The sequence below is a fragment of the Stegastes partitus genome, unplaced genomic scaffold (assembly GCF_000690725.1).
Source record: "Stegastes partitus isolate 25-593 unplaced genomic scaffold, Stegastes_partitus-1.0.2 Scaffold1131, whole genome shotgun sequence".
Classification (NCBI taxonomy): Eukaryota; Metazoa; Chordata; class Actinopteri; family Pomacentridae; genus Stegastes; species Stegastes partitus.
In genome coordinates, this window is record NW_007578862.1 from 201,187 (window position 1) to 219,007 (window position 17,821).

The 17,821-nt window shown below is 41.4% G+C and overlaps 2 protein-coding genes across 2 annotated transcripts; one reads left to right on the forward strand and one right to left on the reverse strand.

Annotated features, from left to right (window-relative positions):
- The first annotated feature begins 553 nt into the window (after positions 1-553).
- neto2b (neuropilin (NRP) and tolloid (TLL)-like 2b) lies at positions 554-6,781 on the forward strand. Its single transcript, XM_008296498.1, has 11 exons — positions 554-638; positions 743-901; positions 2,133-2,381; positions 2,530-2,577; positions 2,736-2,863; positions 3,370-3,471; positions 3,736-3,862; positions 4,302-4,415; positions 4,961-5,091; positions 5,199-5,291; positions 5,836-6,781. Exons 1-11 carry the CDS (start codon positions 554-556, stop codon positions 6,283-6,285), a joined length of 1,686 nt encoding a protein of 561 aa, XP_008294720.1. The 3' UTR covers positions 6,286-6,781.
- A 4,393-nt stretch (positions 6,782-11,174) lies between these two features.
- LOC103368205 (transmembrane protein 116) lies at positions 11,175-16,532 on the reverse strand. Its single transcript, XM_008296492.1, has 12 exons — positions 16,462-16,532; positions 16,330-16,373; positions 15,727-15,790; positions 15,033-15,164; positions 13,541-13,645; positions 13,403-13,452; positions 12,672-12,800; positions 12,511-12,556; positions 12,248-12,319; positions 11,948-12,101; positions 11,760-11,842; positions 11,175-11,685 (listed from the first exon to the last, which is right to left on the reverse strand). The coding sequence occupies exons 1-12, from the start codon at positions 16,492-16,494 to the stop codon at positions 11,536-11,538; spliced, it is 1,062 nt and encodes a 353-aa protein (XP_008294714.1). The 5' UTR covers positions 16,495-16,532; the 3' UTR covers positions 11,175-11,535.
- Positions 16,533-17,821: the final 1,289 nt, after the last annotated feature.

Consider the following 17,821-nt stretch of genomic DNA (forward strand, 5'->3'; position numbering starts at 1 on the left):
AAGTTTTAATTGGTCTTCTTCCAGGCCAGAAGCTGTCACAGCTTTGTACAGCCAGCAACGCTGCACGAACGTCCACGGCCGTTTTGTGTCGTGCCATTTGTCTGTGGACGTTCACAGCAACATGCCACTTTGGTGAAAAGTCAAAACAGATTCCAGCAGCCCGGTGGCCTCTGGCTAAACGCTCTATTTGGGTCACATTTTATGTAATAGGTACAAATGTCAAGATCTGATTTTCTGACACATGACGTTTTTTTTTTTATTTACCATTAGACGTCCTTGCAGAACATCACAGCAGACAGCAGATCGCCAGCAGTCCCCACCTCTCAGCCACTCTGTCACATACACCCTTGCAAAAAAAAAAATAAGGGAAAGAGTTAAGCAAGCAGATGGTAGAAGAAGCAGCAGCGTGTCCTTTTTTCTGTCTTAGCTGAACTTTCAACTCTGCACCCTGTGGCCTGTTGTATACATTTTACTGAGTGCACTGAGATGGAAAGCACAAGCAGACATCCTGCTCAGCCTCCTTTTCTCTTCTTCTTTGCTGTACTTCTTGGTGATGCCCCCCTCTGTTGGCTTCTTTGCAGTCTGGATATTTCTCCTGTTTATCGAGGAGGGATTTGCTTTGGCACAAAAGATTAAAGGTAAGATTGCTCACTTCGACCACAACGTATTCCAGTTTAATTCAAGATTAATTCACAATTCTGTAAACTGTATTATTTTGTGTCATCAACTTTCTGAATATCAGATGGAAGCGCAGCGTCAAAAGGAGTCAAACCTTCTCCACAACCTCCACGCTCTCGTCACTGTGGAAACTGGGTACGAAACGCAGAAGGCGGCACCTTCAGCTCCCCGAACTACCCGAAAACGTACCCTCCCAACAAGGAGTGCCTCTACGTGCTGGAAGGTAATCGGCAGCGAGCACCTGAGCCCGATCATTTCACCCCTACGAAAAGAAAATCGATTTCTTTGGTCCAGTTTTGCACTGAACTGAATCACTGATGACATCACCAGAACAAACTGCTGTTGTTAAGGCTGAAGTCATTTGTCCAGCATTGCTTTTGTTACTTGTTTCTTCTATTTTTCACCCAGTTTTAAAGCTATATTTTGTTCCTCTTTGTATCCTATAGATTAAGATAAGATTAAAAAAAGTTTCCCAAAGAAAATTCTTGGTAGCTAGAGTGAGCAATTCCTGGAGGTAGCTGCAGCTTGTAGAGTTCAATACATGTATAGGAGGAAGCCAGCACTGAACTTATTTTTTTTAAATTACATTTTTATTTCATTCATTGAGTTAAAACAATTAAACGTGACACAAACATTCCTAACTCCTGAATGAAAGGGATCAGAAAGAAGAATAATCTGATATTATCTGCCCATTTTACCCAAAGAAACACATTCACAACAAACTTAAATTACAAAAAGAATCAACAACAACACAATGACACAACAAATATTCACAACAAAACAATAATCATAACATGAAATAGCTGATCTTCAAAGCTGGCAGTCACGTTTTACTTTACATTATCTTTAATACTTTAATAAAATTTGACATGATTACTTACTCGTCTTTACAATCAGACATAGTTAACATTTATCCTCCACATACTGGCTTTAATTCTTCTTTTAAATGTAAATGCTGATTTTGATTCTTTGGTTTCTTTACTCAGTTTGTTCCATAAACTGATTCCTTTCATAGAAACACAACGCTCCATCACTGAATCAGGGTTTTTAAAGATCTCAGTTCCTTTTAAATCATTCTCACTTGTAACCTTAGATTAGCGGGCACCACTTCTAATGACCAAAAAATACTAATACATCAATTAATACAACAGACTGAGGAGGTTCTTTGTTGAAGTGTTGCCCATCTTCACTGCACACTTTCCTTCTCCAGGGAGGCAACAGAAACACATGATGTGTGGATTTTTGTTGATGGATTTTGAGTAACAAAGCACACAACACAATCTGTTGTGTGTTTTCACTCATTCCATCAGTGTCCTTTTATTTAGAACATTTGACCTACAGTAATTACACACAGAGGAGCAAATGTCCTTTTTACACAGCATTGCTCATTCTCCGCTAGTCTTATGAATCCCCTCTGCGGCAGCAGAAGTGACGCACCGCCAGTCTCTCCACAGCCCTGCCTCGCCAGAGGATAGAGCTGCTTTTCAGCGAGGCCTTCCACATCGAGGCGTCGTTCGAGTGCCGTTTCGACCACATCGAGGTGCGGGACGGCCCCTTCAGCTTCTCCCCGCTCATCAATCGCTTCTGCGGCACGGCCAGCCCCGGACTCGTCCTCTCCAGCGGACGCTTCATGTGGATCCGCTTCTTCAGCGACGAGGAGCTGGAGGGAACCGGCTTCCAGGTCCAGTACAACTTCACTGCAGGTGTGGGCTGTTTGGAGCTATAGTGTACCGTCCTGGCACTCGAGTAGCACCTCAGTCGTGTGTCTTTGCTGTTACTGGCCAATCAAATATCTGCACATGATGATGTCACTGTGATTATCATTCTGTTTTTGTGGTTTCCCCTCCAAAGACCCTGAGTTCCATCTGCATGTGGGAGGACTTCTAAACCCCATCCCAGGTAGCTCAACCTCCTGTCTACTCAAATGACTTTGAATTGTACATCTTTAGTTTAGTTTCTGCTCACATCCACCAACTAATCTCCTTCTTCTCTCCTGTGCATGTTTTCCACCCTCCCTGCCTCTTTGTTATTATCTTTTGTCACTGTTTGCGAGTCAGACTGTCAGTTTGAGCTGTCAGGGGCTGACGGGATGATTCGCTCCAGTCAGGTGGAGGAGGAGTACAAAGTGAAGCCGGACCAGGCGGTGGACTGCATCTGGACCATACGAGCACCAACAAAGAACAGGGTATGTTAAATTCACATTTTTTTGTCCCCCTAGTTATCTAATTCACAACAGCAGAATTACCTTCATTTCCATTCCTTACCAGATAGCTAGATGCTCAAAAATGTGAAATCACTTCTCCACAAAGTGAAGTTGAGGAGAGGGGACGTGATTCATTGGGAGCAAAATGACAAACCGTGCAGTGGTCTGAAAGATGAGTCTGCAGCCCGCAGCTCATTTTGCATCCTTCATTCCCTTCGCCGCATCCACGTCTGCTGTGATGTATTTGTTCAATATGCTTTTTATAATCGTGAAGACAGAGCGTGTGGATTTCAATTTCATATCGCCAAAATCCAACGTAAATCTGCTCCGGGCCTTTTATTATCAAACTAAAAGCACATCAGCAGTGGCCTCTATAGTGTGAACACATGTCTGAGCACACATGCATGTATTGAGAAAAGGAACGCACACTGAGCTATGTGAAAAATGAACACGATGAACAACATATCCCTCCTCGTTGCTTATTCCAGATTTACCTGCGATTCTTGGAATACCAGATGGAAAACTCAAATGAATGTAAGAAGAACTTTGTGGCTGTTTATGATGGCAGTAATGCCATTGAGGACCTAAAGGTAATATATTGTATAACATGTGCAACATATGTCATGCCAGATGGTAAAATTAGCCTTTTTGCATGTTATGTTTCCCAGTTCTGAGCTTCTCTCTCTCCCTCTGCTACATAAAAGGATTTATCTCTTATCTTTCCATGTCATACGTGCAACTTTATTAATGTCATATTTGAATCCCAAATATGTAGCAACTGATCTACAGACCTTGGCTTCAATGAGACTACACATCCACAACTGTCAAAGAAAATGGTATGTGGTTTCTTGCAGGCCAAGTTTTGTAGTACAGTAGCTAATGACATTATGCTGGACACTGGTGTGGCAGTAGTGAGGATGTGGGCTGACGAGACGAGCCGTCTCAGCCGTTTCCGGATGCTCTTCACCTCTTTCGCTGACCGTGAGTTTCTCCTTCACATTATTCTTCACCTGCGTCACTTTGCATTCCCACTGATGCCTCTTCGCTTTAGTTTTTGCAGCTGTGACAGTACGAGGCTCGGATGTGTGATTCCCAGACAGATTTGAAATAGCACGCTCCTGTGGCTGCTATCAATCACTGCAGCTTATGAGAGGGAAGTTGTTTTGGTTGCAGTTCAGTTTTGTAATGCACTAAAATGTTAAGAAAGTTTATTGAGCCTTGCAAGGGGAAATTCACACAAAAATGCACCAAAATGCTGAGCAAAAGATCATTTACATGGTTTAATAAGATGTATTTAAAGCGGGATCCCTGTTAGACAGCTAGAGGCAAAGATTTACAGCAAACTCCTGTCGTCGCCCTGCTTGCTTTGTCAGCTTGTCTGCATACTTCACATACTGTAACACCTGTCTCTGTGTTTTAGCTCCCTGTTCAGGCAGTGCGTTCTTTTGCCACAGTAACATGTGCATCAACACCTCTCTAGTGTGCAACGGCATACAAAACTGTGTCTTTCCTTGGGATGAAAGCAACTGCAAAGGTACCCCAGTTCTGCCAAAGCACTTTGGCAGCAACACTTTCTTTGATTCGCCGTGCCGCGCCGTGTTACAATGACTTGTGTCGTGCTATGTAATGTGATGCATGTCTTGTCTGCCTCCGCTGTGTCACATTGAGTCCTCCTTGAGGATCTGTGGCTGTAATTCTGCAAAAATATTTGTACCCAGACGCTGACACGAGGCCTCAGCAGGTCTTCTTTGTCATTTTTCATCCTGATACTAAAAGCAGTAAATATTGGTACAGAATTTCCTCTTGGCAGGAAAATCACAATCTCATCATCTTTGACACGTTTCCAACTAAAAGACCTTCGAGGCTTTTCGGCTGATAAGTGGAAGTTAAGCACCTCGGATGTTGGGACGGCTGTTTATCAGGGGTTCGGCTTTTAGCGAACGCCCTGAATTATCCCTGGCAACCAAAGACACAGACCGTCCTTACAGGGGCGGTAACGAGTAAATGACTGATGCACTCTCAGTACCTCTGAAAGTCCCTCATATTTTACCTCTCCTTGTCACTCCCTTCATCGTCCAGAGAAAAAGAGCAAAGGTGTTTTTCAGCAGATCACAAAGACTCACGGGACAATAATCTGTGTGTCGACGGGAGTGGTGCTGTTGCTCCTCATTGTCTCCATTCTGGTGCAAGTCAAACAGCCGCGGAAAAAGGTAATTAAGATGAGCTGATATCACAGGATGTAATATCATGCCACAGGAAATTGGTGTACCAGTTGCTAATTTATTAAAAAATGTTTAATTATTTGTTGTTTTCGAAGGTGCTGGTACGTAAAAACAATCTGTTCCCCCGCGCCGACTTTCAGGAGGTGTTTGACCCGCCGCACTATGAGCTGTTTACGCTCAGAGATAAGGTTAACTTTCTTACTTTGACGCATTATTACAGCCGTCCTCTCCAATTTATTCATCACCTTTCAATAAAGAAAAGGCAAAATTCACAACAGTCGCTCAAATAACTAGAAAAGTAATAATAAATAAAAATTTGCTAAATTATAACTTAGTGAAATACGGATTGCTTTTGAATGGTGGTTGAAAAGAATAATTTAAAAAAATAAATAAATAAAACGTCCCAGACAAATTAGAGCACTGTGCTGATGAGCAGTGGGCCAAAATCAAAATACCAATAAATAAACCAAAGGGTTGTTCAACAAAATATTAGTTTACGGGTCCCATCATGTTTGTTTTGTTTAATGTTACTGTTGAACCACAATTCAAAGGCAATGTCATGATTCTCATTACATTTTTATTCATTATTACTTTTGTCAATTTCAGCTTATTCCAGTGACAGCTTTCTCCTTCTTTAATGGGAGGCTATGAATAAATCAGAGGACGGCTGTATGTGTGCATGCTTGTTTTGTTTTGAAATTGCAAATGCAAGAACATTATTGTTTTTTTTAGGAGATGTCTGGGGACCTTGGGGAGCTATCAGAAGAACTCCAGTCCCTACAGGCCCTCCGGAGATCTTCATCAGGATCACGCTGCATTCACGAACACCACTGTGGCTCTCAGGCCTCCATCAACTCCATCAAAGGCAGCCAAGGTGCACATGGCTTGGGCAGGGGATCCATGGAGCTTCCTCCTTTCAGAGGGGACTTCCAGAGCGCCTTACCTCCCTTCAGAGACTTGAACAGCAGTCTGCGAAAGAAGAGCTGGCCCAGTATGAAACCGGGCCGAATGCAGAGCCATCACGGTATCGGGGAGAGATCGCTGGGGCGGCAGGATAGAGTTATGGAAGAGGACGAAGACGAGGAGGAGGACGGGAGGTACGATGTGTATGTGCGTAGAGCGGGAAACCGAAGAGGCAACTACGAAATGGCTCAGCAAAGATCCTTGTCCATGGATTTTTAAAACAAGAAAAGGCGAGACGTCACGGTAAATACTGCAGCAAGTTTTTGTGCAGAGCTGTGTAAAAAAATGAAAGGAGATCACTTTCACTCGACACTTTTTTTTTTTTCTCCATTTGTCTCAGTGAGTTTGGAAAACGCAGAGTCTGTCAAAGAGCAGCGCTCCGGTAACTGTAAGGAACTCAAGATACTCAAGCTTTGCCAAAATCTGCTCGGACTCTGAACCAGCCAGCAGGGGAGTTCGTTATTTGTGATAAACGTGTAAAAGTGAAGACAGATGCCGTGTTTTGTTTCTTGTTATTGATGTATTTCGTTAAATACATTTTACTGTCAAGGATTTTTTTTTTGTTGATGTGTGTTTTGAAGAGAACAAAAAGATGTTTCAAGAGGAAGTGTGATGACATTTTAACCCGTCAATGCAAAGATTACCTCTCAGTTTTTGTTTGATTCATTATTACATGTATGAAAATAAACCGCTAATTTCTTCAACCATTGGTTAAGGAGAAGTCTCATCTTGCCTCTGATTTAGAGCAAGTTTTAATTTATTATGGAGGACTGGACTCTGCTCACAGGTGTGTCACACCGATCAGCTGGTTGGAAAAGTACCTGGTAAAGCTTTTAGCTAATGAAAGCATGGTGCTCTGAATTCAAGTTATATAACCACTAAAGCTATAAAAATCTTTATCACCACACCTGCCGTTGTCAGACATTAGAAAACTTTGTTGTGGTTTCATTTGGACTGTAGACACAGTCATCCGACGCTGGACCCACTACGCCTTATATTAGAATCTGTTTGTTCTAACTTGCTCTGTGTCCACCGGAAACACCGAAGCGTCTCTGAAATTCCCACACAGGCACAACCAGACTGGTTACACAACCCTGCAGCTGGAGCACATACCACATTTAGAAAGCGTGACAGTTTAGTCAGCAAATATGTGCGCTTCATTTATCATATTCAGAAAACTCGCTAGGCAGATAATTAATGGAGTCAACTGCGGAGCGGCAGACAAACGCATGAACAAATGCTCTCGGTGCCGCTGTTTAATGCCACCGAGTCCCACCGTGCACTTGGTGTTTGACCTTTAAGATTTGTCTGATGTGCTCCAGAACACTCAACGCTGTGTTTGCTACTTTCTACACATGAGAAATACGATGGAGCTATGATAAAGAGTGCAAATGGGTCGGTCGTTATGATGTGCTGCTTCTGTACGCTGGCCTTGTGTCAGAGGGAATATGATTCATCGGATTTTGTAGTTCATGGTCACTGGTTTTAGCACGACATCCATGAATGGGAAAGGTATTGGGGACAAGTCAGATAATGGATGGCCACAAAGATATTAAAATTATGCCAACAGGTGCAGACTGTTTTTTTTATCTCAGGTAAATGACAGCAATTTAGATCTGTGATAATAGCTGGGGTTATCAGCCACTGCATTTTTTTTTATGTTACACCTCACACAGTATACAACAGACGTTAGCACACCGCTGTGCAATGTCACCTAAACGTTACGTGATTCAACATTGTGTGACCCCTAAGTAACTACAAGTTAAACAGCAGCATATTTACTCAGAGGTAAACATTTTCTTTAGCAGTTAAGATTCATTTAGGGCTGCAAGGTGACACAGTGGTTAGCACTGTTGCCTCACAGCTAGAAGGTCGCCGGTTCGCGTCCCGGTGAGGACACCCAGGATCTTGTTCTCCCCGTGCAGCCCCGTGGGTTCTCCCCGGGTTCTCTGGCTTCCTCCCACACAGTCCAGAAACATGTTGAGGTTAATTGGTGATTCTAAATTGTCCGTAGGTGTGAATGTGAGTGTGCTTGGTTGTCTGTCTCTAAGTGCATCCCTGTGATAGACTGGTGACCTGTCCAGGGTGTCTCCTGGCTTCACCCTGAGTCAGCTGGGATAGACTCCAGCCCCCCCGTGACTCTAGTGAGGATTAAGTGGTGTATAGATAATGGATGGATGGAAGGATTCATTGCATTCCCAGTAGGAACTCAGTGCAGCAAAAGTCACATTTTTGCCCGACTCGGTTTTTGATGACAGACTCCAACCTTCGAAGCATGCAGGATACCAGCATTACACACATTTATAAAAAAAGAAATATTATGTCATTCTTCAGAAACATTTTTGTCAGCCGCTCTTTGCTGGTCGGTTCATATTTCTTTGCCTTTGTCTGATAAATATTCCAAAGCGACACACTTGGCAGGTCATATTTTTTTTTTAGAAGTCTTTATAACCTTTTGTGGGGTTTTGGCAGCGTTGCTTTGGCTCATTATCAAGCTTGAATATTCATTTTCTGACAAGCTTCTGCAGACTCAGAGTCATCTTGTCAGCCAGTATTTTGGTATATCGACAGACATCCATGGTGCCATCTATAAATGTCATCTCCTTTTTGCCTTCATGCACATCATCACTTTCTTATGTCTTTGGTCTTTGAGATTGTGCATCCACTGCGGTAGTCCTGACCAGGTTCATGCCAAACATGTTGTACCCCTGAACTGAACAAATCTGACTTGATCTCCTTTGACCAACGATTGTCCTCCCAGTATTCATCTGGGTCTTTTCGTGTTCTTTTATCCTGCAATTTTGTGCCGAGTTGTTTCCTGGAAGTCATCCATACGGGTTGACATTATACGCTTCACTCTGCCCGAGCTGTCGGAGAAACTAGATCATGCAAACAGTCTGTGGTTTCAACACTAGACATTCAAGTGATATCGCACCGGCATGAGCTCATTTCTGTTGTATACTGTTTGAAATCATGGCGTAATTTTTCTTTTTTTTTGGACACACATTTACATTCATTTTATTGGAAATATTTATTTTAGCAGCTAGAATAACACTTAACCTATAAAACCGAAAGCCTAGTGTTCACACCCCTGGCTGTGGCACGTCACATTGTAGTCAGGTTCTTGTAATGTGTCTAGACTTGCCACTGGTGTGTGGATATAAACATACTGTACGTTGGACTTGGCTTAGAAAGGGAGACACTTTAGGTCCCACAATTTACACCTCATATAAGGCTAAAAACCGAGCAACAACATCCAAGGTACTCACTTTATACCTCTGTGATTAAAATTATGGCGAAGCAAAGATCAGGGTAATAAAAACATTTCAAAAGCTTTCAAAGTTCCCATGAGCACAGAGGCCAGACTGCATTTAAACAACTGTAAAACCTTGAGGGGGAATTTTCTCTAGATGAGACAACAATTGAACCTTTTGTACAGAACGACAAACACTATGGCTGGAAAACACTAGGAAGTGCTCATCATTTGACTAAAACCATCACTTTGGCAAAGCATGTTGGCGGCAGCATCACGCTATCGGGGTGCCTCTAAACAACGGACAGACTGGTCAGAACTGAGAGAAGAATAAATGCAGCCAAATACAGAGACGTCCTTGAAGACAAAGTGCTCCAGAGTGCAGCAATTTTGGTTCTTTCATAGATTTATTATGGGTGTCCTGAAATCTGAATGTCCTTTAGCCATTTTCACCTAATTTAGGCACTTTTGGTAGCTGTCCACAAGCTTCTGGTTGTATCTTTGATCAGTCTGACATGTTTCTCCAGCACAGACCACAGATTCAAGACTTCAGAAAGACTTTTGTTCATCCATGTGATCAGCGGCAAACTTTAGTTGAGCCTTAAGGTGCCATTTCTGGAGGAAGGGTTTTCGTTTTGCATGGCAGCCTCTCAGCCCATGGTGATGTGAAACACCGTGGACATCGACACCCGTGTCCCAGACACTTCCGATTCGTGATTCTTATTTGACTTTTGTCAAATAAGACTTTTGTGCAAACAATTATAAACAATTGTTTGCACAGTGGAGGTGGTTTGGACTTCTGATTCGGATGCCTCCAGGGAGGCTTCCTCTGGAGGTCTTCTGAACACGTCCACCTGGGAGGAGACCCCGGGGCAGACCCCAGAACCTGCTGGAGGGATTATATCTCTCGCTTGGCCTGGGAACACCTTGGGATCGCCCAGGAAGAGCTGGAAAGCGTCCCCAAGGGGGAGGGAAGTCTGGAATTACCTGCTCCGCCTGCTGCCCCTGTGACCTGACCCTGGATAAGCAGATGGATGGATGGATGGATGGATGGATAGATGGATGGATGGAAGGATGGATGGTTTGCACAGTTCATTTTGGGATCTGAAGCTTCTTTGAAATGGCTCCAAGTGACTTTCCTGACTCGTTCAAGACACTGACTTGCTTCTTCAGGTCCTTAGACTTTCCTACTGTAGTGTTTGTGGCTGAACGCACTGATCAATGTATCAAATGGGCCCTATTTAAATCGACTCAGAAAAGTCAGCGAGTGTAGTCGATTGTAATCACTCACAAAAACAGTAGAAGGTCATGTCACTAAGAACATTTGATTAACACAACTTTATACATCACCAAAACTCAAGACCAGTAATACATCTAAGAAAGAACCAAAGTTTATGATTACTTTTTGTCATCATTCCTTTAAAAGTTGTAGAAGTCACTGGAAACACAAGACTACCATGACATACATGGTGTATGTCAACTTCTGCTCACGGCTTTATGTAAACGCGAACGACCTTGTATCAGGCATGCCTTGTGTGTGACCTCAGTTGCTCAAACACAAGTGATTTTTTTCTATTAGATACGTTAACAGTTGTGGTAGCACACAGGTATGACATAAGAGACATTGTGTTCCCTTTGTTGCATTCCTCAGTGCTCCAACACATGGACTCCTGAGACTGAACTGCTGGTGAGACATAAAAGTGACTTTAAAGAAGGCAAGCCGAGCAGGTTTTACATGTTCTGAGTTCTGAGGGATACCAAGTCACCAATAAAACGAGTGGTTTTAAAGCACCTTGATGATAAAAATCTAATAAAATAGCAATCAGACACACATTAAAAAGGCTTTCACTTTCTATGACTTATTTAAAATCTTTAATAAAACAGTATATTGATAACAAATATATAAATACAACAAAATTGTACAATTTATCCAGAGGTATCCCACTTTAATATGCTACTATATGCTAATATGAGTTTGTTTAATACACGACAAAATCAGCAGCTGCAGTACAAATACTCAGTTGTTTGTTCAAACAGTCTTTGTTGTGTTCCTTCATTTTTTTTTTCTCTCTCTTCATTGTCCATCCACGACCGAGGACATTGTGTGTTTCAGTCTCAGTTTATTACAAAGTCATGAAGTGCAGGCAGGGAGTCAGTCTTCGTAAGGCCAGCATGTTGTGACGCCGTCCAACAACGTCCCTCAAAGTGCTCGGCAGTCAAGACGAGGCCCTCAGCGATTCATCAAAGAAAGGCAGAGGATTTTGTATCAGCGGTGTGTACTCCCCGAGAACGGCATCCGTGAAGTTGGGTCGTCTCCATGCGTAAACCATGCTGTTCGCGAAACCTTGTATAGACACGCAGGCAGCCTGAAAAAGCAGTTGTATTACTGTGGCTTTCTGTTTTCTTCACTGAAATCAGGACATGTTCCTGTGAAACCTACCTGTAGTATGTAAAGGAAAAACAAGTCGCGTTGTTTGATACTTGTCCAGATCGTCAGGGTAGACAGCAGAATGAGGACAAGAGCTGCAGGAGGAAGAAACACAAGATGTCAATCTACAGCTGGCGATTACATCAGTTTTAAACGTGACGTGTGTGTGTGTGTGTGTGTGTGTGTGTGTGTGTGTTTACCTGGCGTCCAACAGGCTAAGATGACCATCACCATCTTCCTCGCTGTAGAATACACTGTCTTGAATCTCCGTCTTGAACGTCCATCTCCCTCCACGGGGAAAAACCCCACCTGCTCATGTCTTTCATACCATTTACCAACTTTATAGTAAATGACCTGAAATAAAAATAAAACATTACAGTCTGCCCAGGCACATATACTGTCAATGTCTTCAGAGAGCAATGTGCAGCTATATTGCTACCAAATTGTAAAGACAAATGGTCTAGCTTCCTCATAAGGTAACGTGATTGCTTGTGACTCACAGAGCAAAATATCATCACAGGTATCACCACCACGAAAAGAAAAACTCTGATGAAAGTGTCGTGGAATTCCTCCTGGGAGGAAAAAAAAGAATCACGTTAGCGCAAATATCCTTATTAATAGCAAGCTGTTTTGCTTTTCTTTTAGTATAATTAAAATACAGTTACATGGAAATAAAACACTGCAAACTGAAAGGAACACACGTGACAAAATACGAGTTCAAGCAAGTGCATAAAAGAGTATCACAATAAACTTTTATACTCACAGGACCTGAGCAGGAATCCTTCCAGACATGCAAGAACAACAAACAACTGTGCAAAAGAAAAATTACAAAAAGGTCAAAAACACAAGGGAACAGAGCTGTTTCATTGCTGCAACTTCTTTGGGGGAAAATAAAAAAGACTTTGAAAGAGGTTCTGCGCTCACCTGCTGCAGTATGTGCGCTCATTGTCGATGGAGTCCTGAACCAGCGATTTGTCGGTGGCTGGAACCAGCAAGGCAGATTTCATGAAAGGAGTGAGCACATACGCCAAGTACATGGCCAGCGGGATCAACCTGTGTTAATGCAAGAGAGGCAAACTTAAGCTGTGTCCGTCAGGGATGACATCCTGAATACTGTGGGTTAGTTCAGCGGTTCTCAAACTGGGGGTCGGGAGCCCCATGGGGGTCCCAAGATAATTTCAGGGGGTCGTCAGATCATGGTTAAATAAATAAATAAATAAAATAAAGCCGGCATTTATCAAATAAATTTGTATTAGGGCTGTCAAAATTAAAAGTGTGCACATCTTCCCGCTCCTTTTTTTGATTTTGTTAACATTATGATTTGATTATGCGATATTATTATTATTCTTTTTTTTGCTCTTTTTAAAATTATTTTCTTTTGTTTTTACATTTTTTTCCCCCTTACATTTGTTCGAAATAAATTAAATTCATTAATTCAAAAGAAAATTAATGTGTTATTATAAAGAGATGAATCTGTGGAATAGGCACATTAATTTTTAACACATTAATGCATGAACAGCAAAGTTATTACTCGTGATATATTAAAAATTCAAACACAAACTTATGTTATCTTGGGGGTCATGGCTCAAAAAGTTTGAGAACCACTGGGTTAGTTAAAGCTACGATATTTAAAAATAGGAGGTTGACAGACTCACCACACGACAGCATACACAGGGAAAGCTACTATTTTTCGTCTGCAGTGACTCTGTAAACCAAGACAGATGAGGAAAGACTTAATATCACCCAATCTCGACAGTTTCTAGACTAAATTCTCATCTGCAAATGCCTCTCACCTGTACAGCCTCATCATCCGTGGCTCGTTCTCTCCATCCTTGGATTCCGTTCTTCGACTTCCAGGCGTAAACGACCACCAACAGAAATGACGTAGTGTAGAAGGTCTGGACGAAGAACGACGCAAAAGGTGACGACGTGCAGCATCAAGACGAACTGATTATACATGAACACGTTCTCGTTTTTTTATATTAAATGTCACAGGAGTCAGTCAAATATCATCAACTGCTGCAAATGCTGAGAAGCTCATAAACAAAGTCCTTGTCCTGCTTCACAGTCCTAAAAATGACTTCATTTTAAAAAGGTTATTTTAGGGTTAGTGGCCGAGTGAGGTGTCGGGATCATGTTCAGACATTTGTTCTTTATCTTTATGAGGACGATCTTTATTGAATTTTTGTGAGGACGCTTTTATTATCTTTTGTAGATAAGCTGCTTGTAAAAAAAAAAGTTTCAGTAATTCTCGCGGAACATCCTCTTTTGTGTGAAGCCGTTAAGAAATACAAAATCTCTTAAATAGAAAAAATGGTGATATAGTGAATTCTGTAGAGTCTTTGTTAGAATTAGAGGAAGAATATATCAAGTCTTTAGTTGACTATATAAACACTGTCTCTACATATATACAGTGTATAGCTGTTTACTTACACTTGGGGAAAAGTAAATATCTCGGTATTCTGGGCTGAATAGACTAAATTTTGGAATGTAGATGAGCTTATAATTGATTCTCTAATATTACATGACATATTAGTAGTTAACAGTGGGATGATATCATCTTCTCTGTCCTTTATAATTGAACTCATTCTGTTATTTCTCAAAACAGCTTCATTGCAATGTCGACTGCAGATTCTTCATCTGTGACAAAACAATGTGATAAAACGTGGGAAATGATTAATTCCAAGTTCAACTGCACTTCCGTATGAATAAATCTAGAAATGTAACCCCATTTTTCCATATCTGCATTTTGAAAGAAATTCGCAAACAGAAGTGAAATGCTGTTTGTGTTTCCACATTACATTCTTTTCTGTTTTATGTCAAATCGATATCTGCTCTGCTCTTACCACTTATCACTGTAATATGTGACCTTTAGAATAAAGTTGACCCAGTTTACAACGCACTTGTAGACGCATTTAACACTTTGAAATCTTCAGATAATTGTATGTGACTCAGACGATAAGCTGCACGTCGTCCTCTCAGTCTGATGATAGACATTTACATAAATGCTCACTACTTAGTTTTACAGACGCAACAGAAACACACGATTTTGACTCATTTTACTGTCAGAATGGACCGACACGTGTGGGGGAACTCCTGCCGTTATCTGATTAAACAGTAATCTGATTTTCAAATCTGGAAAATACTTTAGCAGAAAAGTGGATGCTTTCATCACAGAATCTCTGCTTCACTTTGACCTATAAATGGATAAACTGTGATCCACTCGACATGCTGTAAATGATTTATCGGCAGGAGCAAGGGCTAACACAGGTAACTGTTCCTTACCAGTGACAGCGGCAAGCTGTACTCGCAGATTTCCACGCCGTGGTCATTGTAAACTTTGTTCATGACGCTGGTGTACATCAGGATCAGAGCGGCCAGGAGGTCCGCCAGAGCGAGCTGCACGAGGAGATGCACCTGAACACAAACACGTGGGGCGTTCCACTTTAGTAAAACTGTGCTATGCGTAGGAAAACCTGTCATGCCACTAAACCACAGGGTTAAGTTGGAAGTGACAAGCTTCACCAACAAACATCTAAAATCTTTATTATAACATTGGGTTACAAAAAAATTGAAGGTGTCTAGGATTTTTTTTAAAACTGATTTAGGACATTTTTGCAACGCTGAATCCAAAAATGACTGCATCAGGTCAGGTTTTTAAGCCAAATATCGATTTTACCACTAAATCGATGACATTTTTTGATATTAGAAATTGATTTATTTTAGTATTTCTAATATGAAACCAGATTTTACAGGAAAAATTTCATTTTCTCATCCTTTCCACAAGCTAAATGATCCAAAAGTTGATGAGCGCAAACATTTGTAAAGTTAAATACAAGTAAACTGCATGTTTCATCAAATCAAAATGTTGATCTCATTGAGCAAAACCAATGTACTATTTGGTTTCAGCACATTGCAATTGTCCAAAATCAGCTCAAAAAACTTTGACCAGTGTAATAATACACAACACCTGACTCACCTGCTCCTGTAGATGCCACCATTTGCATATGGAAACCACCAGGACAGAAAAACTTCCAATTAGACTGCAAAAAAAAATCACATCATCACATTAAATAACAGCAAATAACTATAGGCTATAATCTGCCACCAGTGCAGGTTTATTGTGGTGCAGAACAAGACGGGACATCTTTGTTTGGCTTATCTCAGACACATGTGACACCTGCATACAGGCTCTAAAGTGCAGCTCATAACTCCGCTCAGGCATCGTAGAAACTTACAAGAGGTTCAAAGTGTACAACGGTTTTTTTTGTCACGTTTTCTCCCTCGCCTGTTCGTGCCCTCGCTCATCGTTTTGCATTCTGACTGAACGCTCAAGGAAGTTTTTCGTAGCTACGCCTGCATGAAGCGAGCTACAGCTTCACCTTCTAAACGTCAGACAATTATTTGGGCTTTACGTAACAACACTGGAGGCATTCAGAAGGAAAATACAAGCTTCTTCTCATTATGTCTTGCCCTGCTGGTTTGACAAACTGAGGTGTGACATCTGGCAAACTGACAGTAATAGCTGAATGGTCTTAATCACAACTTAGACAATTAGGAAAAGCATAAGGAATCTCATTACCTGGGAGTGAGGAACGCCATGTAGACGTAGGAGAGAGCATCAATCTGGAAAACAGAATTCAAACATGTTTTCATGCAAAGAAGCTTTTTAAATGTAAATCCTGATGTCCATAACAAAGCTGAGATTGCTCACCTGATGTTCACTCAGTGTCCCGTTGAGCACCATGATGCCAGTCAGTCTATCCAACACTCGATATGTGCACAGCTGAACAACCTGTCTCCATAGCAGTCCGTTGTATCAATGTTAGTTCTTATCAAAGCACAGGTCTGAAAAACGTGGTCACATGATGTTGTTTTGACTCCGCCTGCTTCGAAGGTGTGCTCATACACGTGGGAATCCCCAGGTGGGCAGGAAATAGTCCTCTCCCTGTCTGCAGTCTACCATGAAATGAAGGCACTTAGGAATAATGAAAATGGATTTTCTCTGGACTCTTTTGGGGCTTTTACCCTCGTGATTGTCGCCTTTTTTTTCCCCCCAGTGTTACAAAATAATAAATGCTTTAAAAATGTTTAAAACCTTTAATTGTTCAGCTCCAATATACATTATGACCGCAGTGTTCTGCCCCTAAGCCACTCAGGTCATCATCACGCTTCACCTTCACAGTCGTCCTTTCGTTGTTGTTTTTGGGTTTTTTCTGGTTATCGTGCCCAAACTCTCCGACAGCCTCCTGTTCTACAATAAATCCTCTCTGGAGCTGCACAGATCTGACCAGCGGGTCCAGAGTTGATGTTGTCTTGTTTGTATTCTGTTTGCTTTCCTTTTCTTTCTCTTCTTTCACCTTCAACCAAGGCAGATATTCATCATCCCTGACCCTTATTCTGCCAGCTCTTGCTGTTAAAAGGAATTTTTTTACTCTTCATTGCTGCCAAAATGCTGCTCATAGGAAATATTTGGATTTGTTGGGTTTTCCATGTACTTTTTTTTATTTTTTTTTTTAATAGGGCATTGACTTTTGTTTTAAATTAGTTGGGGACATCCTCATTTTTAATTATACTGGCAGGTCTTAATCTTACAATTTAATGTTGTTAGGTCAATCTGTATTTTTTGCAGGTTTTAAGCACAGTATGTATAACTCAGGGAAATTTACATCCTAAACAACACTGTCAGGTCTTAACCCTGATATTTTAACTTCTTAGGTTAATTCATAATTTTATTTTTGAGCTGGAGAACACTTTGGCTCAAAGGCTGTTTTAATTGCACCATTTAAATATGGGTGACTTGGTTTTCCTGCACAAGGAAGCTGTGGACTGAATTCAAACTTCAACGGTTCACTGCTGACTTGTGTAGCAGACGAACAGGGACATCTAGTGGGAATTTTCTAAACAAAAGTGTAAAAGAAATTAGCTCCTGATTCTATAATTCAGGGGAAAGTTAATGGAAGCTTAAGTAACAGCGAACGATTCTCCTGCTCAAATCAGGACTAAGAGGACAAAGAGTCTTTAAAATATAGTCCTTGTTTTGAAGAAAACACAAAAAAGGGGAGATGCCTGTT